Here is a 24,451-nt window from a genome sequence, read left to right on the forward strand (position 1 = left end):
TACGTTTTGATCTGTTTTATTCAGTAAACAGCCGCAGTGAATGTTCAGTGGAAACAAATTAGCGTTCATTTACATTTGCAGCCTGTGCAGTCTCGGGAATGACAGCAAGGTTTGCAAACTGAGATGGATTTTTTTTTTTTTTGGTCATGCAGAACTGAAAAACCAACAAAAGTATCTTCAAACAAACAAACAAGCCAGTTCAAACTTAATCTAATGTGCCAAACACTGAGGGGGGAAAGCACAGCTTTGGGAGACGCAATGTTATGTTCCACCAAAGTTACAAATATTTAATTCCGAAAGCAACTTCTCTTTTCTCAATAGTAGGTATTGCAAATCCAGCTTCACACAATAAATAGTTAACCAAACTCTGGGACCAGACTGAGCCAGTTCAAGCACATTCCAGGGTAGATATAGCTGGGAAGTAAATTTCCCACCTACATTTCTTAGCCTGATTTGAGGTATTGCGTGTTGGCAGGAGTAAACTACTGCTGGTCCCTTTGTTTTTCTGTGGAGGGAAGGAATTAAGATAATTTAAGGGTATCATGTACAGAGGAAACACAAGGACTGAGCATATTTACAGATACCCCAGGAGGACCTGTGGTGATGTTTCCATCCTTGCTCCCTGAAGCTACAACCCATCCACTGCAGTCTGTGCCAGGGAGGCACCCGGCTCCTCTGCGGTCAGACAGAAACCGCCCCGGGCACAACCTTACGGATGGGTGTGTAAGACTTCCTGAGGGTAACACTGCCGTGGTGAGACACCCCCCGAGGCAGGACACACTCTTCTGTCAGCTTCTGAGTTTCAGGGTCCCAGCAGAGCACTGTTGCAATGACTTCGTTCTTTTCATCTCGGCCACCCGTGATAAACAGCTTGTTGTTGCAAGGAGAAATCCCACAGCTGGCTCTCTCGTGGGTGAACTGAGTCACCAGGCACCATGTGTCCTCCTGGGGGCTGTAGGAGTAGAGAGCTTTCATTGCCCCACCTGGGAAGGAAATGGATATTGGTTTTCACTGGCCATTCCTGGAAGGGATTTTAATTAAACTATACACTTCGACAAAACTGTTCCTGACAGTCGTAAGAACAGTTTCTGCCCCAAAGCCAAGAAAAAAACAAGGTCACAGGTCACAAAACTTTATTGTTTTTAAAGTCTAATCTGCAGAAGACCACTTATTGTTCATAAGGCTGTGGAATTTAGGGCCAGAACAAGCTGCTGTGATCCTTCAGTGTGATCACAGTGCATCTAGCAACAGATCTTTCTCATACCTGCTGCTCCAGCTAAGGACACATCTTCAGAAAAATACTATTTTGTTTAAAAGAGCTTACATCATGGAGGAAAACCATGATCTTTGTAAACTATCACTGTTAGAAATGGCTACAGGATTTTTTCACTCACTCCTCTAACTTCATTGTCCATCTGTGCATCAAACCTCCTTCTTCCTGGAGCTGGCTGCTTTCAAAAACCCCTCCTTGTTTAGAGTTTATCAAACTGAATCAATAATTTTTCTATGGGTTTGTTAAACAGAGTGACCTTCAGTTTCTCTGTATTTCCCAAAACTGAAGTTATTAATTAAACTTTTAGTGCACCTTTTTGGTTTTGCAGTGTCCTTTTCTCTTGAAAAAATGGTCAATACCTCAGTTCTCAAGAAGGGCTATGAAAATATATTCCCTCCCGAGATTGCCAACAACTAATTGGTTCTGTTCTGAAATTTGTAGGCACTGAATGTGTCTTCTGCAGTAGCTGTACAGAATCACAGAATTGATAGGGTTGGAAGAGACCTCTGGAGATTATCCAGTCCAACCCCTCTGCCAAGGCAGGGTCACCTGGAGCAGGTTACAGTGGAATGCATCCGGGAGGATTTGGAATGGAGACTCCATGACCTCACTGGGCAGCTGTTCCAGTGCTCTGTCACCCTGAACATAAAGAAGTCCTTCCTCAGGCTGAGGTGGAACTTGTGATGTTGTAGTTATGGTCATTGTTCCTGGTCCTGTCCCTGGCCACCACTGAAAAGAGTCTGGCCCCATCCTTCTGGATAGGGTGGGGGAAACCTTGAAGCTATGGTTTTACTGGTGAGGTGCAACAATGCCTGGGATCCTCCCTGCTGGCAAAGTGAGCATTTTTCTGTGGTACTTATAATAGATGCTGAGTTTGACAATAGGAGTGCAGTACCTGAAGGGTGATCAAGTCATTCAGAGGTGACTTAATTGGAACAGACTGAAAACAGACAGTGTTAGTTGTAGTGATTCACCTGGCAGTTGGTAATTCATCAGTCTGGGAATTTGATTGCTTTGGATACAGTAACCAAATGCTCTTTTATCTTTTAAACTTCAGATGGGACTGATTTCTATCCTCTTGGAGTAGATTTTTTTCTCAGATATATAAACAAGAGATTTAGTCGTGGATGTTGCTGGCTGAAAGATGCTGAATGAATGTGACTGGAGTTTCATGGCTATTTTATCAGGACTTATATCAGCTAGTCCATAAGTCATGTGCCTTCCCTCTCTGTAATCCTGTGCAAACAGGGAGAGGTCAGCTCCAGTGCTGAGGACAAGCATGAGGTATTTATGTACACAAAAGGGGTGTGTGTCTGTGTGTGTGTATGTGCGCACACATGCAGATTATAAATCTCCCTCCAGAGTACCATTAATTATTTGGTGAATATTCCAGCTCCATGCCAGCTCTTAGCTCCATACTGATTATATTGCAAGCAGGAAATTCCCTGCACCAAGGCTGAGAGAGGGAGGGGAAACTTTACAGGACTTCTGTTTTGGAAATAAGTGCTCTTTTATTTTGATTTTCCCAGTACCATCTGGGGATGTGTGCAGGCTCCCTCCTCCCCCTGTAGTTCAGTTCATCACCATCAAACTCTTGTTCTTCCACTTTTTTTTCCAGTTCTGGTGATTGAATTAACCTCAAGTACAATCTAGAGAAGAGCTCTGGGTCTTTGGGTCTCAGTGGCTCTGCTCCTCTGACCTGCTCCTAGTACTCTTATCCCTGCATAAATCCTGCATGCAGTGGGCTGGGTAATGCCCCTGGAGAGGAGAGGGGACATGATGTAGCCATGAGATTATAGCCTTGCCATTATGAACACATATTTGGATGGCTTTAAGCTGTCCCTGGCTAGCTCCAGCTTTCCAAGGTGGCTACCACACTACCAGAGATTTTGACTTGGTGACCTTGTGCTGGATTCCCACCCCTCACTGAGCTCAATGTGAAGAGCCATCCGACCATCTGATTACACTGCGTGGAGCATGGGGGTAAAACTAACCCAGAAGCACAGGAACAAGCCCTGCTGGGTGCAGACAAGGAGAACTTCACTTACCCACCACGTAGATGTGGTCCCTGAAGCTGGCAGCGTTGATGCACTTGGCCTCCACGGGCATGGCAGCCCTCAGGCTCCACGTGTTGGTGGCAGGGTCGTAGCACTGCGTCTTGTCCGTGGCCAGCTTCCCGTTGGGACCCCCCCCAATCACGTACAGCCTCTTCTTGAAGCTGGCTGCTGCAAAGGAGCTCACGTTGACCATCAGGGGAGCAGCCTGGGGACCAAAAAGAATCATTAGTAAGCATGTGAAGCAGTCAGACTGATGCCTGTGGGGAGGGAGCCTGTGGAATTTTAAATCAGACATCCCTTTTTAAGCAGGGTTCAGGAGATGATGTTTCTAAGGATAAGGGAGAAGTATGTTTCAGCTTTTTCCTAAGACTGCAAAAAACCCTTATTAAAAATAGTCTCTGTTCAAATGCTGGAATTAAAATTACTTTATCAATAATTCAAAAGCTAGGAAATTTCAGAAATGCCAAAAATCTCCTTTGCATACTTAAATACGTTGCAAAAAAGCACAAGAAATTTGTTCATACTAATATTTCTACTTGCAGCTATGATTGTTAGAGCCATCCACATTGCTTTGTATAATAGAGACAAAGGGTTGTGTCTGCTGTTACGATGCCTAATCTCATTACTGTCATGGATTAATTGGTTTCCTAATGCTCTCCTCTCATTGCTTGAGGTACAGTGAGCAGAACTGGGGGGAAGTGGGGGTTTATCCTGTTTACCTTCAAACCTGTACTTTCAACTTAAATTTATAACCTATATCATATATATGCACAGCTTGACAGACACATTTTATATATATATATATATATATAACATGTCTCAGAGCAGTAGTTTTCAGCCTGTGCTCTGGCTCATGTATACTGTTTTCTTACTCATTGATTTATGGACTAATAGTTTTAAAAGCCAACTAAAAAAAAGAAAGGCATTAGATGTCTCACAGGAAATGAGTGACTGGCAATGCAGGGATTTTTGCCTTCTGAAAGATATGCATTTCTATAGAAGAAAAAAAATATTTAGGGTTTGTAAAGATCAGAAATAGTTAAAAGAATTATACAAGATCATTTTTATGAATCCAACCCTTAAGATTTCCTGATTAAAATGTTCCAAATGATTAAAATGTTACGTGATGCAGCCTCTTACCTCTGACCAGCAGTTATGAAAGGGATCATACGCTTCCATGCTGTTGATTCTCTGCATGCCATCAAACCCCCCAATGACATAGACTTTGCCTCCCAACACTGCCATTTTATGTCTCCAGCGCCCAATATTGAGATACTCAATTTGTATCCATTTGTTGATGGAGGCGTTGTATTTCCAGACATCGTGCTTTGTTTCTTTGCCACCTGTAGTGTACACGACGTGTAAATACGATAGCACAGCTTGTGTTTACTTAAAAACTCCAATATGTTCAAATCTAAGTGTGTTCTCTCACAATGGAAAGTAAATCGTTATTACTGATTGTTAACTGGTCCTGTTACAACAGAAGAAAATTTCTGCATTTAGTTTACTTAATAGTGAAGGAAATGGAACAATTTCTACAGCTAAATATTCAGTGAAGATAAATCACTGCTCCTCACTTGACCAGACCACAACCACTTTCATTTCAATACTGAGTGCACAACCAACCACACGACAGGGTGACATGCAGGAGATGTTTGTGCAACACCAGGGCTTTGCAGAACTGCTGCAAAGGGACAAATAAACAAATATGATTTAAGTAAGATAGGGGAGGATGCTGCAGCTGATAGTGCTAAATTCCTTGAAGACAGGCCTGCACTGGAGAACTGCCAGGTTGTGCAGGGCAGACCCAGCCAGTCCTGTGGTTTGCATCATAAAGCAAAAGACCTGACTGAATTCCTACCAACAATAGTCCTGCAGGATTTGGAAGTTTTACCATTCAACCCTGGGACCATATGGCTGGGATCTCATTTTTGTGCCTCTCCTTCTGGTCTCTTTCTCTACAGACTTGAGTATGCTTCATATTTGTAGCTTGAAGATCAAAACTGGACCCTGCCCTGCAAGTGGATCTTTCCTTGTGCTAAAGCAGAGAGCAGTGTTTTAAACAGGAGCTGTTGTTTGCCTACAGTTTCTGTAACTGTAGTATAAATGGATCTAGTTAAGCCTGACACCACATTTACAGACTGAGTAGCTTACTCCAGCAACCCGATTAAACATTTGCTTCACTGGTGAATATACTGAAAAGAGAATTCATATTCCAATGAGAAAGTGTCTGCCTTCATTGGCATTCTGTACTGCAGACAGATCACTGCGAACTGATGGGGCCTATCTCTGGGCCAAATAGCAGATTGAATGGGAGATAATTAGCATGCTAGAAAGAGTCGTTTGTAATGCTTTTGTCCCAGTATTTTTCACATGTATGTGTTGAATTTTATTTGCACTCAAATAGCTGAAGTGGCCGAAGGGCCTGAATGCAGCATTCATGGCTACAATGGGGCTGAGAGACTGCAGGTGCTCCCCTCCCTCACTCCTGAAATTTCCCTTTGACATTGAGCTTGTGCTTTCCTCCACAGGCTGAAACTCATGCAGTAGCTTGAGCTGGACCAGTGGATGAATTTGCTGCTCATCAGGGGACAGGGAGAGACTTTTGAGGCGATTGGAGGTTTATTTTGTTTCTGTTTTTCCTCTGGAAAACAATTCTTTCTAATTTGAAGATAAATGGTACCTAAATTAGTAAAAGCATCAGAATGGTGAATTCATGTCATTTTTAGTATACTACAAATGTAGTGTTTCAGGCCATCCAGTCAAAGCATTTAAACTGTTTTGGGGAAATCATGATCTAACTGTAGTTATAATCTTGTGCAAAGGGCTTTCCTATTTTTCAGATGCTAAAGGAGCAGGGAAGACTCCAAATTGTACCAAGATATGGAGAGAAATGAGCACATGGAAGGAGAGATCAGGTCAGGAAAAAAAGAAAGTCAGGTTAGAGAAGAAGCAAATTACAGGAGCTAAAGTAAGAAAATAAAAGTAGAAGGACATGCAGGAGGAAGCAGCTGTTAATCAGGACTGAAACACCGATAATTGGTTTAGCTGAGAAAAACATGCTAATGGCTTTGGTCTGCTCAGCCTTTTATTTGTGAGCAAAGGGCAAAAAGGTGAAAGGCAAAGAGGGAATCGAGAGAGGGACTCAGAGATATGAAAGTAAGCAGAGAAGGAAGAAAGAGAAGCTGTGAGAACAGAAGCAAAGGGAAAGCCAGCTTAGACTCACCACAGCAGGGAATGTATTAGCCTGGCCTGGAGGCAGCCTAGATAGAACATAAAATAAAAGTGAAGAAGAGACATTGAAAAAGATGTCAGGAATGAAAGAATGCAAAAAGCCTTGAAAAAGAGGGAAGAGTAACAAATTGAAGGCAAATGGAAAAAAGACCTCTCAGCTCAAGGGTGTGAAGGAATATTCCCTAGTTGAAATGTTTGACTTCCTCTCTACAGCTACCTTTTAGCAAAAGGACTAATGCCAGAAACTCTCTGTGGTGGACTGAAAGGAAAAACCTTTATTTGTAGTTATGGGAAGAGTAATCTCATTCTTATCCCAGGTTAAAGCTTTAATAAATGTTAAATTGGAATGAAGACTCAAAAATATGTGGATTGCCAAAAGAAAGAATGCAATGGAAGATATTTGAATAAAGGCAGTAGACCACTGTTCAAACTTACACAAAGCATTCACACTTTGGCCTACTCTCCTCCTTTCTACTCTTCTGTTTTAATGGAGTATAGAATTTGGTGGTCAGATTTGCAGAAAGGAAGTATTCTACCTATGAAGTCCATGCTCTGTATTAGGGTCTGTAATGCCACAGCTTGCTGTCACTTTTCCTCTAGAAGCAGAACAGATCATCAAACTTGTTTTTTGACAGGCCATCAAAAGCAGCTTGATCAACAAGCTAACAAGCTTGATTTTAACATTATGCTTGTCAGAGTAAAATCTCTGTAGCTCTGGGATCAAACCCCTGTGTGGAGCTCAGCTGTATTTGTATGGGAAATTAGATATACCTCCTGAAGCTTTTGGGATGATGATCAGCACGTGAGTTATTCAGACTCACACTGGGTGTCTGGACCATGGGATTTCTTCTGGCTTTGACAGTTTATACTGTCAAGTTAATAACTGTGGGTGGGCAGTTCTAGAACTCCTGTGATGGCAGCTTTCAGGGGGCAGCCAAACATCAGTGACAGTTCCCTGCAGGTCCTTGACTGACTTATGCAGAATGACTCGAATTCTGGCAGAATTTTGCTTATGCATGTGGAGCTTCAAATGGATTTGTCATGAGAAGATGCTGAAGTAATTTCTCATTTCATGTCTGGTAAAGTGTTCCCAAGAACCCTTCTGTGACCTCAGTCACTGTTTAGGGTGCTGCACACAATTACACATGCATATAGATTAATACTGTTTAAAAAGGAACCCTGTGCTCAAATCAGAGCTAGGCAGTGTCCTTACACATCCAGTGCTCTCTCCAGTGTCCAAAGCCAAACATTAAAACACCTGTAGTGCACAATTTTTCTAAAGCTGCCTCAAGCACCGTCTTGATAAAAGCTGGAAATAATAATGAGAACCCTTTTCTCCCCTCTTGCACTCCCAATCAGTCTTCCTTACCCGATATGTAGACTTCATTTTTTAGAGTAATGCATGCAAACTCCACCCATTTTCTATTCTCATTCTCCGGCTCCTGCTCTGTGACTGGTAATTTCGCTACTTCCAGACGGCTTCGCCTCAAAGGATCCAGGCAAGTCACTTCTGCTACAAACTTCTCATCTTTTGTACAGCCCCCTATGATCATAAACACCTCAGACTGGAACTCGTGCATCCTGGGCTTGGTCCTTTCTGTAATAATCTAAATGCAAGTGAGACAGAGTCAGTACACAGGGCACTTCCACCTACAATTACAGAAAGGCCAGGTGACCTTTTCTTTGATTAACTGTTTTTCAAATCACAGCAGGCTTACATCAACTGAACCAATTAGCCAATGCTTTCTAAGTTGACAGCCTGAAAAGCATCCTCGGAGCATTTAGTAAAGGTTGCTGTATCCTTCTTTCAGCAGGATTTTTTCAGCTCTGGACTTAGTTGTTTTTGCCTGCCTTCTAGGCTACTTTCAGGTCCTTTTAGGAATTACCAGGATGGGACCAGGAGCTATGCAGGTGAGCAGTAGTGCCAAGGCTGGGTGCACGCCAGTTGGCAGAAAAGGAGAGGCTTTATTTGAGCTGACAGAGTGAGGGCAGGGTAGGGGGGCCCCAAGGATTGTGTATGCTTTGGGGAGCTTGGAGAGAGCAAGACTGCAGTCAGTGCTAGCAGAAAATAAGTGCTCTCATTGTTTGTCCTGAAGAGATATGTTAGTGTCAGTATAATAACAATTCTCAACTGTGGAGGGGTTATTTTTATTTGTTTCTTTGTGTATAAGCTCTTATTTCAAGCCAAAATTAGAAGATTTACTTAAAGCCAGCACCAGGCTCTGAAATGTGCTTAGCTCTAATTTACTGCTTGTTGGCTCAGTTTACTGACCAGATCTTTGTTTCAGGGACACTGGGAAAGGTCACTTGCCAGGTAGATGTTCACCAGGAGCAAAGAATGTGAGGGGTGCTTGGAAACTTGTGCTCTGCCTGGAGGAAATGCTTGCAAACAAGACTCACAGATTAAATACCGTGTCAGGAGGCAACTTGCTTAAAGTTTTACTTCTCGTTCTTCTTTTAGCATGTTTCTATAAGTTGGTATAATTTATCCGTATTAAAAATTATTATCCATACAAACAAGAATCTTGCATTTTGACTATGTCTGGAAAGTGATTAGGCACATTTTTCTAGAACATGAATCCCAGAACCTGGCAGCTTCCAGGACTCTGTTTTAACCTGTCTGCCACCACTGCCAGGCGTCAGCCCCGGGGAGGGGAGCTGGCAGCGCTGCCTGCTGCGGCAGCCCCTTTGAAGGTGAGTGTAATGCGTGTTCAGCCCAGGGCAACACTCCCTTCCTCTGTTCTGCATGCACCTGACAACACTGCTCCGTGGGACAGGCTTCCTCAGGGAGCTGCCAGCAGCCTGGCCAGCACTGCCCCAGGTCACTGAGCACTGTCTTACGCAGTCAGCAGCATGGGGAGCACCTGGTGTGTCCCCCCTGGTGACACAGGTGACACATCCACTGTGAGGGATGGGCCCACAACGCCCTCCTGCCCTCCTCTGACTCTGACTGAGGAGGGACACGTTTCCTCACACACTCACCTACTTTGCTCCTGTTGTGAAACCTGACCTCTTGGTTGCTCTCCCCTCTCCCCCATATTTTGACCAAGGAGATGTGACTGGTACCTAACTTTCCAAAGGGGACAGGCAATGGAAGAGCCAGAGATCCACCACAGCTTGCACCAAGCAGGCAGGACAGGACTTGACTGGATGTCAGGATTAATCTGTCTCTTTGAGTGGAGAGACCTCTGCAAACAGCAGATGGGCAGTCCTCTCCTCTGGAAAGACACTGTCTTCTTCACAGGAGGAAGACTATTTCTTCTATGAAACATTTTCCCCCATTAGTAACAGGGGAAGATGTTACATATTCACATTTGAAAGAGTCATTACAGATTGTGGCACAGTTTGGTAGGAAAATTATTCCTCTTTTCTTAGGCTTGAAGTAACAGCTGAGAGGGTGAGGCATCAGGGCTAACACCATTTGCCTTTTTACTAGGGAGGCTACCTGGGGTCTTCATTTAGCAAAAGTCTGTATGAAGGGTCAAGCTCAGATGTTCATAAACAGGAAGATGTGCACTTTGTTTTAAAACAACCCTCCAAAAGCTTCTGAACCCTCTAAGACAGCAGGATAAATTCTGACTCCCGTTTTGAATTTTCAGTAGCACCAGTTAGTGAAAATTCAGCGTGATTACCTTTTTTCTTCCAATGGCACTGCTCCTTCCAAATCAATTTTTGAGCTGAAGCATGAGACATTTACAAAGAGTGGCTAATACCTTCCTGTTTTACTCACCTCATTGCCTGACAGATGGTACATTCTTGCTTCTTGAAGCAAAGGAAAGACATCTGGACATTGTCTAATGAGTTGATCAGCTTCAACAGTCTCTACAAAATACCAGGGGTCCAAGAGGGGCAGCCGGACATTCTCCAGCACGTAGGGCAGGAGTGAAAACCTTTCTGACTCCTTGTAACGGACCCAGTTCATCACCGTTTCAAACACCTGTGACTCCTCGGTGACACACAGGTCATCACTCTTCAGCGTGCTGCACAGGATGTCCGCAGGCAGCTCCAGGAACTCCTCGTAGTTCAGGACCTGGGTGAAGTTCTGGATAATGTAGTTCTGCACCTGTTGTTTGAGGCTGTGCAGGGAATGGGCATCAGCCAGCCTCAGGATGCCAACGCAGTTCTCTGGCTGGAGTGCTTCGGTGAGAAAACTGGCACAAGCGTCTACCATGCGCAGGAACTGGGGGCAGAAAAAGTACAGAAGGGTTACTGTGTGACTGTATCTCAGGAGAGCTATGGAGCAACCAGCCATGCCCAATATAGCAAAGGGCTGGGGGAGACAAGAATTAGATGATCTGAGCACAGGTATCTCCCTAGATCTGCAGTCTAAAATGAGAATTTCTTCCTCCCACTGTTTTTATTCCCTGTGCATCCAATTGTTCCTCTCCCCTCTTGCAGGATGCAGAAGACCTGTGACAGTCATGAATTTTATTTTTTTCATGGAAGAGTTTCCTACTTTCCCTTTTCCTCCATGAGATCTCAAAGCACTGGCAATCACAAAGTTACAAGGCACTGATAAGGACCCCAGGCATCCGATTTGCTTCCCCTGCTTTATCTTGCATGTCAGCTCAGACCTACTAGAACAGAGTCTGGTTTTAGAGTGAAGGTGGCTCCACTGTCTGCATTTATGGTCCCACCATCCAAACTCCAGAAGTATCTGAGGCCTTTTGGGAACTGAGCACTGAGGTCTGTGAGGTTTGGGGCAGAAGGAATGGGCAGCAGTCCTAGACTGGGGTGGGTGGCAGGAAGAGATTGGCCATCAGCAATTCTTTTGAGCTTCCTGACAGACAGGGCTTTCTGGTTGTAGGGGAGGCCTTTAGAGGGTCTAGTGACCTTTGTCATCACCATTGGCTGAAAAAAATATTGATATGCATTTTACACACAGTCTCCATAATCAGAGAACTGGTTGTGTTTGCATTCAATAAGACATCACAACTACTCCCTTAAATTTCCTTGGCAAAATAACCCCACATGAGGGTCCCAAATGCACATATTCTGGGCAGTATCCATGGGGTATTTCTAAAAACCATGATCTGAGCTGGATGGCTGATGATTGTTGAGGAATTGAGAACCAGTTTTGGGTAGAACTGATCAATTACAGTGCTTCATCCTAATGGATTTTCCATCACCTCTGTGATTTCAGGTACAAATATTGCCACTGAACAGTGCAAAAAAGATGGCTAAGAGCTAATGTTGTGCATTTCCATCTGTGCTTTTTTGGTTGTTTTTCCATTCAGTGTCAGCAAGCAAACCATTTTAACTCATGTTTTCTCACTGGGGAAAGCTGCACAACAGTAATTGAGGGGCAAAGAGGAAGTGAAACATTTTTAAACACTGTAGTATGTAGATTTGTTTCAGTAATTAGGGTAGAATCTTCCAGACTTGTCGGTGTCATGTTGACATATTTAGACTGTTTATCAAAGCTGAGCGATCTCAGACGCTGTGTACAGACTGCCTGGTTCCTGTTTTACATTTAGATGTGGTCAAAAGTTTAGAGAAATGCAACTAACTGATGAACAAGGCTATGTGAGGTCTCAGAATGTGTTGCTGCCATTGTGATAAAAATAATGTCGGTGGCCCGTGGTGGCACCGCGGCACAGCTCAGTGACCCCTCAGCACCTGCCACATCCACCTTGCCTGCTCTCAGGGCTAGCACAAGGCAAGCAATTTGAACTCACCAGGGCATTTCCTTGAGGATCTGGAAGGACTGTGCCACCAGGTAGGCTTCAGACCTCAGGCAGGTTAAGCATCAGCCTTATTAAGCTTATTAAGGATAAGCATCCAAAGTTGTCAGTAATGAGACACAAAAAAACCCAACAAACCTAGAATTTGCCAAGGTCATTCATTGAGTCATCTATGAGGCTGGGAATAGACCCCAAAACAAGGTTCTCACCAGCCTGCAGCAAACCTCTGTAGAGTTCTCTAATTATTTATACATGGCTTGTTCAGAGCGATACTGACGAGGTGACAGCAGAGGTTTTCTCCCAGGCTGTGCACGTTGGTCTCACGGCCAGCAGGCCCCAGTCCTGGCTGGGTGGCTGTTTGTGGCCAGGCAAACACAGAACTGTGAGGTGTGGCTGTGAGAAACAGCCCCTCTGAGGGCTTCACCAGAGAGGTTGGGCTGCTTGGGAGAGAATCAAGGCAGGACTTTCCCTGGTTCTGCTCCTCATCTCTGCGCAGCACCGTCTCCCAACCACTGCCTTCATTTAGACAGTAAATTCCCCTCAAATATCCCCCAAAAGTTGCATATGTCAGTCAGTCCCAGGAGAGCAGGTGGGTGACTCAAGAGAGCATCAGAAGGAAGACACCCCTGAGCCTCTGCTTCATCTGCTCTGATTATTCTGGCAGGGGTCTGAATTTTCTGCTTGTCCACTGTGAGTACCCCTCCTAATGCCATTCCAGGCGCTTTAAAAGTCCTGTTCCCTAAGAACAGTTTCTTCAATAAGTTACTCCTTCTCCTAATACCCATTTGCATCCAGGTTCTCACTTGCTAGAGACATCCCGTACCTTTACTTGGCCTCCAGTTGGCCTTTACTCTGAATAGTAAAATTTATTCTCATGTAAGCCCCAGCTTTGATTCGATGGTCAAGTGTAAGCAGTGCCAGCAGCCCTGCCGCCAGATAGAGCCCCCAGGAAGGGAAGGGAATTGGGACTGAAAGGTCTCTCATTCATAATCCCTCTCTGTATGCAGCACACTTCATGGCCAGCTCCTGCACCCTGCAGCTGGTGGCCCTCGGTCACCGGTTCTGCTGCGCCTCAGGGACAGCACGGCCCGGCTCAGCCGTGACACCTGCACCCTGAGGGAACCTGGGCTGGAGCCAGCCCAGGGACACGGCCCCATCGCAGGGCCGAGGGACACGGCCCCATCGCAGGGCCGAGGGGCACGGCCCCATCGCAGGGCCGAGGGGCACGGCCCCATCGCAGGGCCGAGGGACACGGCCCCATCGCAGGGCTGAGGAACATGGCCCCATTGCAGGGCCAAGGGACACGGCCCCATCACAGGGCTGAGGGACACGGCCCCATTGCAGGGCTGAGGGACACGGCCCCATTGCAGGGCTGAGGGACACAGCCCCATCGTGGGGTCGCTCTCCGGGGAATGGAGGCTTCCAATGGGCATCACAGACTTTGGCATTTCCAGGGCAGCGGGCATCACAGCTTTTGGTGACAATACAATTTCTTTCCCTTCTGGGCAGAAGCCTGCTTCTCTCTCACCATTTCTTTGCTTCCACCACTGCAGCTGATGTGGTCCCTCACCCAAACCCTGCTGAGGGAATGGGTAATACCGAGGTTCCTGGAGGGGTAGGAGCAGTGTAGACGGGTTGGGAGGTTGGTGCTGAGTTCTGGTGAGGCAGGCAGGGCTCCCTGCCATGGGCCTGGGAAGGAGCTGGGATCTTGACCCTTCCCAGGGGTGAAAGGATGAGCAGCTCTGCAGGCAGTGTGGGCGGCAGAGGCTGCTGGGCGGGATCCAGGGTGGGCACCAACCTTGCAAGTGCAGTGCAGCCACCAGCCCAGACAGAGGAGATGACTACTGAACTCATGTTGCAACTGTGCTTTAGGTGGAAAAAATTTGTCTGGGTCACTTGAGGGTGAGGCTTAGCTGTTCAGCAGCTCCCTGTTCCAAAGCCTTCACCTGCTTCCCCCACTGTGGCAGGGACGCCTGCTCTCTCCAAATAGCCCTCCACCTCTTCCTGCTGTCAGTTTTGACTGCATTTGGTCAAAACTTATTAGAAGGGAGTAAAAGAAGGCATTAGTTACATAAAACCTTTTCAAAGACAGTTTCAAGAGAAAAGTAGATAATTTACATTGGAATATCTATACTGCAATATTTAGAACCGTGCAAGGTATTTATTATGCAGGGTTAAAAAGAGGCACTGCCACCAGGTCTTGCTGGTCAGATACAAAGATTCTATTTGGAATTTGGATTTCTCACATGTCACGAATTTAAAAGAATTTACGGAGCAAAAATGTTACAATAAATTGCAGAAATAATCTTTTCAGTTGTTGATATAGCCAAATGAAATATTTGATTCTTTGCACTCTGTTCTTCAGCATAAATAGCATGGACAAGCTGGCAGAACTCTAGTTGTGTCAGCTTGATATAGTAGATTATTAAAGATTTAGTAGTTACTAAATCTTTTTATGCAGAAAACACATTTTCAGCCCAAACTCTCACATTTATCATGTGAGGCTTTAAGGCCAGATAAAACTTGATAGCATCCAAGACAACCAGTTTTTAGCTCAACATTCCTGGTGTTCTAGGTTTGTCTTTTTTTTTCTAGTTTACTATTCTTACTTATGGTACCCTCACAATTTTATCATTATTCCAACAGAGTTTGATGGTTTTCTTAAAGCACCAGCCTTAATCTTGATTTGAATGAAAAATAGGGAAGATACATTAAAAAACATAAGTTTATACTTTTGATAGTTCCAGAAGGAAACAAAAAAACAAACAAACAAAAAAACCCACAAAAAGCTGAGTAATGATCCTAAGGAAAAAAGCTTCAAAAGAAAACAAAAACAAGAAAGAAAAGTGTCCTGAAAATGACCCAAATGAACCAAAGGTTCATTCACTACCAGTTGGTAGTGTTGGTGTGTTGAAAATGTCAGTGAGTTACTGCACTGCAGGCTCAGGTGATATTAAAGTTACCTTTGTGAATTTTTTCCTAACATCTTATCTAAACCTCCCTTGGTACAAGTTGAGATAATTTCCTCTTGTCCTGTCAATTTTTACCTGGGAGAACAGCAATAAGGGCTTCCCCCCAAGCCTCCTTTGCTCCAGGCACCCCCAGCTCCCTCAGACACTCTTCACAGGACTTGTGTTCTAGAAAGCAGAGTTCCAGAACTCCAGAGCAAAATTTCCATGCAAGATTCAAGAATGTGAATTCCCTCATGAACCACAATGATCACACAATTGGGTGTTTCTTGCCTTCCTTAATGAGAGGACTGGACACACACGCACATTGGCACTTGGCAGGTTGTGTTGGTTACAATTTGTTGGCAATTTGCAGCATGGTACCAGACACTGCAATTTGGTAGACCTCACCAATTTACAGGACACGTGAATACCTCGTGGACCACAGGCTGAGTAACACTGCCCAACTCCGACCTTCCACAAGTCCCAGGTCATGACTAAAAGCCTTCACATCACAAGTTCTGCAAAGGAGGATGCCGACTTTGGCTGGCAAGCCTCCATCTCAAGGCAGGGGAGACGGAGAGGCAAGGTAGCTTCCTGCTCTGACCAGCCATGCCAGCTGCTGCTCACTAACCCTTCTGACTGGCCTTCACAGGCTGACCTGAATTTTGGGGAGCACTGCCAGGCAGGCACACATGGGAGCAGCTCTTAGAGGCACAGCCTGGCTCTCCTCCTGTTTGCATGGCACTCAGCAGAGCAAAATTCCAGTACATGGCTGCCACTGCCTTTTTTTACCTTAATGTAAGTAAATATGAAGCAAAAGGGTTCCAGAACCCATGAAATCAGAGAAGTTTGCAGTGTGCTAACCAGGGTAAGACATGGTGTGGCCAGAGCAGTGAGATTGGGTTATTTGAGTTATCTGTACCTGAAAGAGGCTGGCAGCTTCCAAGACCTTCTGTACATTTTGCTTTGTGATGAGCATCTTGCTTGTGTAGGTGTAGTCCAAGAGTATATTCATGGTTTCTGCATCAACTCCTTTTAGTATGATCTTCTCCTCATATTTCTCTCTTAAATCATTGCAGAACATGGCCCTGGAAAGAAAGACATTTATCTTTTACTGCATTCCAGTCAGGATGAGGCATTTTGAAAACACTGGGCTATTTAGATTTCAACACAGAACACTCTGATTGCATCATATTTTATGCAATTACTCCTGTTGAAAAGAAATTTAAAAAAACCTTTTTGTTGCTCTTTTACCTCCATACTCATGAGTTTGATAAGGCATATGCACATGATGGATTTCTCTGAGCTGTTCTCTACAGCAGACCCAGGGCTCCATGGCAGCAAAAGGCAGCTGGAACTTTGCCTGAGTGGGAGCAGTCCCTGTGTCTGGACTGGTGCTGTGGAGCAGCGGTGGTGTCTCACCTGCTGGTACTTGGTACCCCTGGCAGCTCAACAGCACCCTGCTTCCGAGCTGCAGGACACTGCTGGGACTGAACCCCAAGGCCAGACCAGATCCACCTGTCTGACAGCCTCGCTTCTCAGCTTCCCAACGTATCTTTGGCCACATTAATACCAGCGGTGGGCCAGGGGAGAATGGCTTATGGATTTTCTTCTAATTAAGAGTCTGACTTTTTCTCTGCTAAATTTTGGGATTGTAGAGTTATTACCTCTTGGCTACAGAAGCAATTGAATATGCATGAATTGGAGCTACTGTTAGGCAGAAAGTGTAGTGATTTCCCACATGTAGATAGCAACTCTTCTTTGGTGGATAATCCTGCATTTGAAAGGTGACCACCACACATACCTTTCGCATTAGGCAGATATTTCATGTGGGGTATAAATCAGAAATTCTCTGTGGGCTATTTAAATCCATTTTGCATTGTGACAGCTGCAAGACAAACACACATCTTCCTCTGCATTTTCAATTCATAGATTTAAGTATTTCTTCCAATGCTTTTTGTTTTTACTTAGGATTTTGATCAGCCCCTTCTTGTTCACTGCATTCAGAGAGGGAGATGTCACATCATTTGGAATCTGTCTCAACAGATCAGAATTACATGAGTCCACTTGTAACTGCATTGGTGAAAAACACGTGCAGATCTAAAGTGTAATTAGAAGCGCTCTTTACCCTGCATTCCCAGTGCTTCTTCATTAGTCATATACAATGTTGACAGGACAATTCAACCTGGGAAATGGCTAGAGGTCCCAAGTCTTAGGCCATGCTTTTCTTGTAAAAGAAAAAAAAAGTGTCTGCATTAAGCTGTCTGATTGACACATCTTACTGACGTGTACTTACAAGATGTAAACAGATTTTATTGCAAAGCAGTTAGGCACGATGAATGGCAAATGGATGGAAGATACCAGCTGCTACTTGCTCTAAGAACTACCTGTTCTTTACCTCAGCAGAAATTTTATAGCAAGGTCTTAGTTACCTCAGTGTGCAGAACTGCCTCTGGATAGAGAGGCCTAACTTTGAACAGGAAATTTGGGCAGAGAAGTTACTTGTCAGAAAAGTTGTTCAGCCCAAATTCTTATTTTTCCTTTCAACTCAGCTCAGCTCAATTAGAGGTTTTTGCTTCACTGCCCTGCCTCATGGTCCAGCTTCTGCTACTACTGAAATCAGAATATTTCAAAGGCATTTAAACAAATTCTCCTTAACTTTGGTGACCGCGAGATTTGGATTCATTTGGCCTCTCTCCCTCTGGCACTGTCAAGTGATGTAAGAGGGGATATGTGGACAGGTGGCCATCTGAGAACAGCAGCCCTCGGTTCCCACTTCTCCCTGGGAATGGGCTCCAGCACGGACAGGGAGCTTGGCACAGGACAGCAGTTTCAGTCGTGCAGAATTGACAGGTGCTTCATCTGAATGAGAAACAGGCCCATGGAGGGTGCAGGTGTTGTCTGCTCTTCTTCCTTTCATCTCTTAAGGTGGTGACTGCAGACTTGTGTAGAACCATCCCTGTTGGGGAGGTGAGAGTCTCCGTTCCATCCCACAGACAGGAGTGTTTGATGGGGTCAGTCAGAGATACCCAGTGCAAGATACTCATGCAAGGCTGCTCAGAAACCAGCCTCAGCATTCTGCTGCTGGCCTTGCACAGAGGTCTGGTCAAAGTGCTTTGGCCTATCTGTCTCCTAATCTTTGTAATTAGTTTAGAGCTGCCATCCACTCCCAATTTCATAGGATGTGGATTCATGTAACGTGGCTGTGAGCTGCAGAAATCACACACCTAAAGCACGGTGCTCTCCCACCAGTCCTCTGCTCTAGATCGTGGCAGGGCTGACTTGGGCAGTGCTGCACAGGAGAGCTGACTCCTGTGGCCTTCCTTCTGCTCAAATGGAGTGGTTCCCATTCCCACCCTATCGCTGGTGGAGGGAACCCCGACACCACTCAGGCTGATCAGGCTGAGCTTTTCTCCTAGGGATTAAAATGCTGCCTCTGAATCTTTCTGAACTTACCCTCAGGAGGCTCTAAATCCTTCAGATGTGGCTACTAATTCCATTGTATGTTTCCCTGGTTCTTGTCCCTGTGTAATTCTAAACTGTGCCTTTGAACCAACATGTACTCTAAAAAATGCACGTCTGAAGTAAGGGTCCAGTGCCAAATTTAGATACCCAAAAATGGGTAGAAAAAATTCTAAATATTTTCTAATTTCAAATTATAGAAATCTCAATAAAATAAACAATATTTATTGCAGTTGTGAAGCACTTGTTAAGCACCCTCCCACACTGGAATGCTTGTGCTTGGAATTATGAACCTGACTTCAAACAACCATACTGGAGCTCGAGGATGCTCTGGAAAATGGCTTCAAAATCTCACAGCCCCATTTTCCCACTACTCTTGGCTGTGCAGGATTAAAGAACTACTGTTCCACCTTAGTCAGCTGCTATTTCTCTTCTCTGCTTTGTTACCATCACAGAGGTAGATGGAGAGTTCATATTTTTATGTCTACAGGTGCAGGACATCACAAGAATTAGTCTATCTACTCTCCAGCAGTCTGAAGAAGGACTAGGAGTGGCTGGCTTTGTTTAACTGTGTTCCAGTCAGCTGCTGTGGCTTGACTGCACTGTGACACCCAACGTTCAGGAAGGGGTTGTGTAACTTGCAGGGGAATGAAGCCCATGAGTCACTGGGTCCCTTTGCTTTGCTCCTGTGCATGGCTGTTAGAGGTCCTGTAATAGCATGGAAAGCACTCACAGGAGCAGTGTGATTTAAGAATCCCTTCTTTCTCTGAGGCCATGCAGCTTCTGGTGAATTATGGCAAGATGAATGAAGCCCCCTCGTGAGCAGTAGAACCAGTGAAGCTCAGTTCCCTGCAGACTTGTGTCCTCCTTTCCCTCCTCACAGTAACCTCAGCTTCCCCTTCCTGAGCCCTCCATTCTCCCTCGTTATTCCTCTCACACACCTGAGGGTCCCTCCCAGGAGCTCAGCTCTGTGCTGGCTGTGCCCAGCAGGGCAGGGCAGCGTGGATGTTCTGGGCACTGGGTGTGCAGCCTGGCCAGGACACCCTGCAGCACACCAAGGTCCAGCATCTCTCCTCTCCTAGCTGCAGATTTCCATCAAACTCACGGGAACTTCAGGTTTGAGATTTCCATCCTGTGCCAAATGTGATTGAAACTAACCCAAAGAGTCATGACAAGAGGCACTGGCAGACAGGCTGACAGTGAGATGTAATAAATCTCAACTCTGTGGGAAGCCAAGCCAAACAGAAGCACCCAGAGAGGCAGACCCTAAACACATGTGCAGTTGCCTTGGGATAAGATGACTTCCAGCCAGGAATCCCCCCTCTTTCCAAGTGACAGGCTGTAGCTCAGGAAAAGCTCAGCAGAAAGCTGGAAAAAAACTGTTGTCATAAAATTGTCTTGCCTGGTTTTAACTGGGAAGTCTTCTGATTGCAGCACCTTGACTTATAGTGAAATTGGGTTTTTTTGTCAAAGTATCATTATGATAATTTTGATTTTAATTTGTGCATCTGCTGTCCATTACGCACACAAAGCTGGTAAGAAATATTTGGGCATCTCTGCTTTTAGCTGTGTATTTTCTCATATGCAATAAATATAGTCTCTCTGTAGAAATAATACCTGTCTCCAAATATTCACAGACACAGTCTCTATTCTAGATTAGAAAAGCAGGATTGCTCTTCCAGGCACCACTAGAAAAGCTTACCAGACTCCATTAAAATTAGCTTTCTGCTCATGTCACAAGTGGTCACAGGTTCTTTTTTCTCGTGTTTCCTCTGTAGCTGTTCAGTCATCTGACCACTTTAGCAGTAAAGAAAGAAAGAAAAAAATCCCAGCCATGCAAATGTGATGGGCTAAATAATGTTGTCTAAATGATAATGGAAAATCTGTGCTAAAACTGATACCAAGTTCCTCTGTGTGTCTAAAATTTGTTCTTGTTGGCCAGTAGTCTTGGACAGACTATCTATTGTACTGAAAAAATGAAAAATTCAAGCAGATCAGAAGGATACATTGAAATGACAAAATTGCTTTCAAGGAGATATTTCCCATTGCAACTGATTTCCAGATGGAAAGCTCCTTCTCTTTCCTCCTCAACAATTTAATGCAATATATATTTTTTTTACCCCAGAATGGTAATAGGAAAAATTAGCAAGTTTCAGAAACCCACTCCTATTTCAATAAAAATAGACTGCTTCTGATGAGCATTCCTCTTTGCCCAGATCCCAAAGGGACAAGACAGGTGGCTAAAGATACTTGTTTAAACACCCTTTCCCCAAGCACTTGTCTGCCAATATTCTGTCTTCCCTTGCACACCTCCAGCGGACTTTTTGAGCGCTGGCATCGGAACTCTGGCAAATACACAACTTGGCACCTGCCTTATTTAAGTCTCCAACTTTAAAAAACAAGCTGAAAGATGTATGGAATTAGAGGCTCACTGCAAATCTGCAGACTTTAGTGCCCAGTTTGCACTCCCTACAGTTCAAGTCTAAGAAGCAAAATAAGTTTATGGGTTTTGTTTGTTACAAACCTTACCTGAAATAATTGCTTGCTGCAGCAAGGACCACTCGGTGACAGGAGAATTCCCTGCTGTCCACGCACAGGATGACATCTGTAAGGGAATTTTCGAGCCGAAGGTTCTCTAGGCCATTCTGGAGCACCAGAGAGAGACCTGTATCATCAAACTTGACCTTTTCAGCACTTGACACTTCCACCAGGTCCCCCATTTTCGTTGAACACTCATTGTTCAAAGAGATCTCGGGCTCCTCAGAGCTCTTCTCCAGTGTGTCCCCCATTTTCTGGCCAGCCCCGTCTCATTCTGTTGGTGCTTCGATCTAAAAAGAGCTCCTCAGCTTTGGGCAAGTCACACTGCAGAAGTTGGGCGGATTTCCTGTCCAGAGGTCTCTGCTTATCTGTAGCTGTCACACACACATAACAGGAAGCCTTGCACTTTCTCATCCTGTTAACACAAACAAAGGGTGGGTTTTTTTAAGTGATTTTCAGGCAGTATCAACGTGTTTAGAAAGGCCTTAAAATGCCTCTGGATGTGAGAAGATTACAAGTGACAGGGACAGACTGCTTCCCACCCTCAAGCCAGTCCCTTGCTGTTATCTGGCTCTGCTGGTTGCATTGATAGGTGCACTTCATGTCCACCAAGCCACTCCTGGTGGACTGGGCTGCTAAGGGAAAAAGTGTTATGTTTTATATTTCTTCTTCCAGGTATTTAGCTGGTTTGGGATTTGGTTTTGTTTTTAGTAACATGCTTGCATATTCTGAAATCCTTCTAAGTGGGTGTTTCTATCCCTCATGACTTGTTATCTGGCAACCATTGCATGGCTTTTCCTTAAGGCTAAATGGGCACAACTCTCTCAAGGACACAGAGCAGCATCAAAGATCTCTCAGCTGATGGTCTTCAGGCTCCACTGCTGGGCACAGGGATGTGGTCCACACCACCAGTGTCCTGCCATCAGCTCTGAAAGCTCAGAGAGAGAGCCTGGGGAGCAGTGTACCCATGCTCATCCCCACCATCCTCACTGATGGGTGTAACTTGAGGACCAGCTGCATCTGACTTGTTCCCAAGAGAGACACAGACGGTGGCAGGACCAAGGCTGCACATCTGGCAGAGGGGACACTGCAGGGCAGCTTTGGGGCTGGACCTCCAGCATGACAGGAGCACACAGAGCTGACAGTTTTCCCTGTCACCTAAGGATGGACATCACCTAAATGAGAACCTGATCCAAGCTGAATTAATAAGCAACACAGCCTACTGAGAGTAACAGAGCAAATTCCTGGCTTTCTTAGGAAACTCTCACACTGGGAAGTAGAAAAGCACACCTCTGTCTCCCTCTGAGAGGAATGTAGGGCTGATCCTCACCTTGGTACCTTGAGTGCTAACCAACGTTGCCTTTGTGATAATTGCTTCTAGGAATCCTTGTTTGGCCATTCCACAGGTTCTTATTGTGTGTTTGGTTTCCTCTTTTGTCTCCAGCTTGTATAGCTGAGCTCACAGTGTTATGGGAAGCTTGGCTTCCCCCTCTTCTAGAAGGAGGTTAAAGCAGGGTCTGAGAGGGATAGATTGGAAGATGAAGAGGAAGGAAAGCAAAAAATATCCTTCCTGCTTTCCTCTACCTCCTTGTAATGGGGTTTTCTTCATTTTGTGTAGTCAGTGCAGCCCTTTGGCTTTTTCCTTTCCCAGCTGATTTAAATGTGTTCCTGCTGCTTTTTGTGCTAAGTTTTGCTAATGAATGCTTCCTTTTCTAAAGCCACTCCCTTCTTTCCCAAATACTCCTGTAGGAATACAACAAGAAAATTAATACCCCTCAAAAGTACTAGGTGAGCTTTAAAAATCACAACACTTTAACCCTATCTTGGGCTAGGTTCTCCTTCTTTATCATCACAACTTCTGACCTTTGGGAATTCATCTTATCAGCCTTTTCTCTGATGGTGAGAAGCTTCACATTGTGCTTATCTGTTTAAGCAAAAGCTGAGATTCCACAGCGATCACTTGATTCCAGTTGCTGAGGCTTTAAGCAAAGCACTAATAATTGTGAAATTGAAGTAAGTGCTGGCTGTGAGTGCTGGGAAGGAAACCCTGCAGTAACTAGGTCGGTCGATGCCTGTGGTATTGTCAGGAACTGCACTGCAGGAAGGACCTCAGCAGCTCAAGGAACTGTTGACTATTAGTAACAGTGATCATTATCCACACTCCCTCTGTGCCACTGCTAACCCACACAGTGTATTTTTAACCCCTAAAACTGGGTTTTTTTTCTTGACAAGCACCTCCCCTCCTTTCTTCTGTTGCTGTGGTGTTGCACTGTGTTAGGAGCAGCGACAGTGATGACACAGACTCTCAGCCTAGTTGCAAAGAGAGAGCTTTTTATTCTTTCAGATCTTCTTTTATAGACAGTTCCAAGAAGGTCTGAAAAGGTAAAGCTTCCTTTGGTCATCAAACCAATACATCACCATCACTGGACAGTTAGGAACAACAGCCCCTGACTGCTTCTTACAAGTAAACAAGGCAACAAACAACACCTGCAAAGGTTGTTTTCCTTCTCGAAATTTGGATTCCTCATGATTTCCCAGGCCAGAGTGAGAAAGCTGTGTACTTGGCTTTCCCACAGGCTCAAGCTAGTGCCTGAAGCCTAAAAATCTCTTACTTGACCACTGTCAGTTCCCACACCGTGGTGTTGTGGTTCAACCCCAGCCAGCAGCCCAGCCCCAGGCAGCTTCCTGCTTGCTCCCCCACCAGCGGGACCAGGGAGAGAACTGGGAGGACAAAAGATGGGAAACTCATGGGTTAAGATAAAGACAGTTTAATAGGCAAAGCAAAAGCCACACAGACAAGCAAAGCAAAGCAAGGACTCAATTCTCTGCTTCCTATGGGTGTTCAGCACCTCCAGGAGAGCAGGGCCCATCACACATGATGGGTGCTTGGGAAGACAAACCCAATCACTCCAAATGTCCCCCCTTCCTCCTTCTTCCCCCGACATTACACACTGAGCATGTTGTCACACAGTCTGGAATATCCCTTTCAACAGTTTGTGTCCTCTGTTCTGGCTGTGTCTCCTCTCAACTTCCCATACACTCTCAGCCTTCCCACTGGTGGGGCAGTACAAAAAGCAGAAAAGGCCTTGGCTCTGTGTAAGCCCTGCTCAGTAATAACATAAACACCTCAATATTATCAACCCTGTGTCCACCACAGACCCAAAACAAAGCCCCGCACTAGCCACTGTGAAGAAAATCCACCTTACCCCACTCAAAACAAACACATTCCACCCCTCCATATCATTTCACATC

At 45.0% G+C, this 24,451-nt stretch overlaps 1 protein-coding gene across 1 annotated transcript; it reads right to left on the minus strand.

The window, feature by feature from the left end:
* On the minus strand, positions 1 to 21,518 carry KLHL6 (kelch like family member 6). The gene is made up of 7 exons (XM_005529612.3): positions 21,191 to 21,518; positions 16,122 to 16,287; positions 10,295 to 10,744; positions 7,934 to 8,171; positions 4,471 to 4,673; positions 3,322 to 3,535; positions 1 to 983 (listed from the first exon to the last, which is right to left on the minus strand). Exons 1-7 carry the CDS (start codon positions 21,448 to 21,450, stop codon positions 682 to 684), a joined length of 1,833 nt encoding a protein of 610 aa, XP_005529669.1. The 5' UTR covers positions 21,451 to 21,518; the 3' UTR covers positions 1 to 681.
* Positions 21,519 to 24,451: the final 2,933 nt, after the last annotated feature.

This window comes from Pseudopodoces humilis, chromosome 11 (assembly GCF_049639895.1).
Source record: "Pseudopodoces humilis isolate 2021_Gansu_Grassland_sample_001 chromosome 11, ASM4963989v1, whole genome shotgun sequence".
In the NCBI taxonomy this organism is placed as follows: Eukaryota; Metazoa; Chordata; class Aves; order Passeriformes; family Paridae; genus Pseudopodoces; species Pseudopodoces humilis.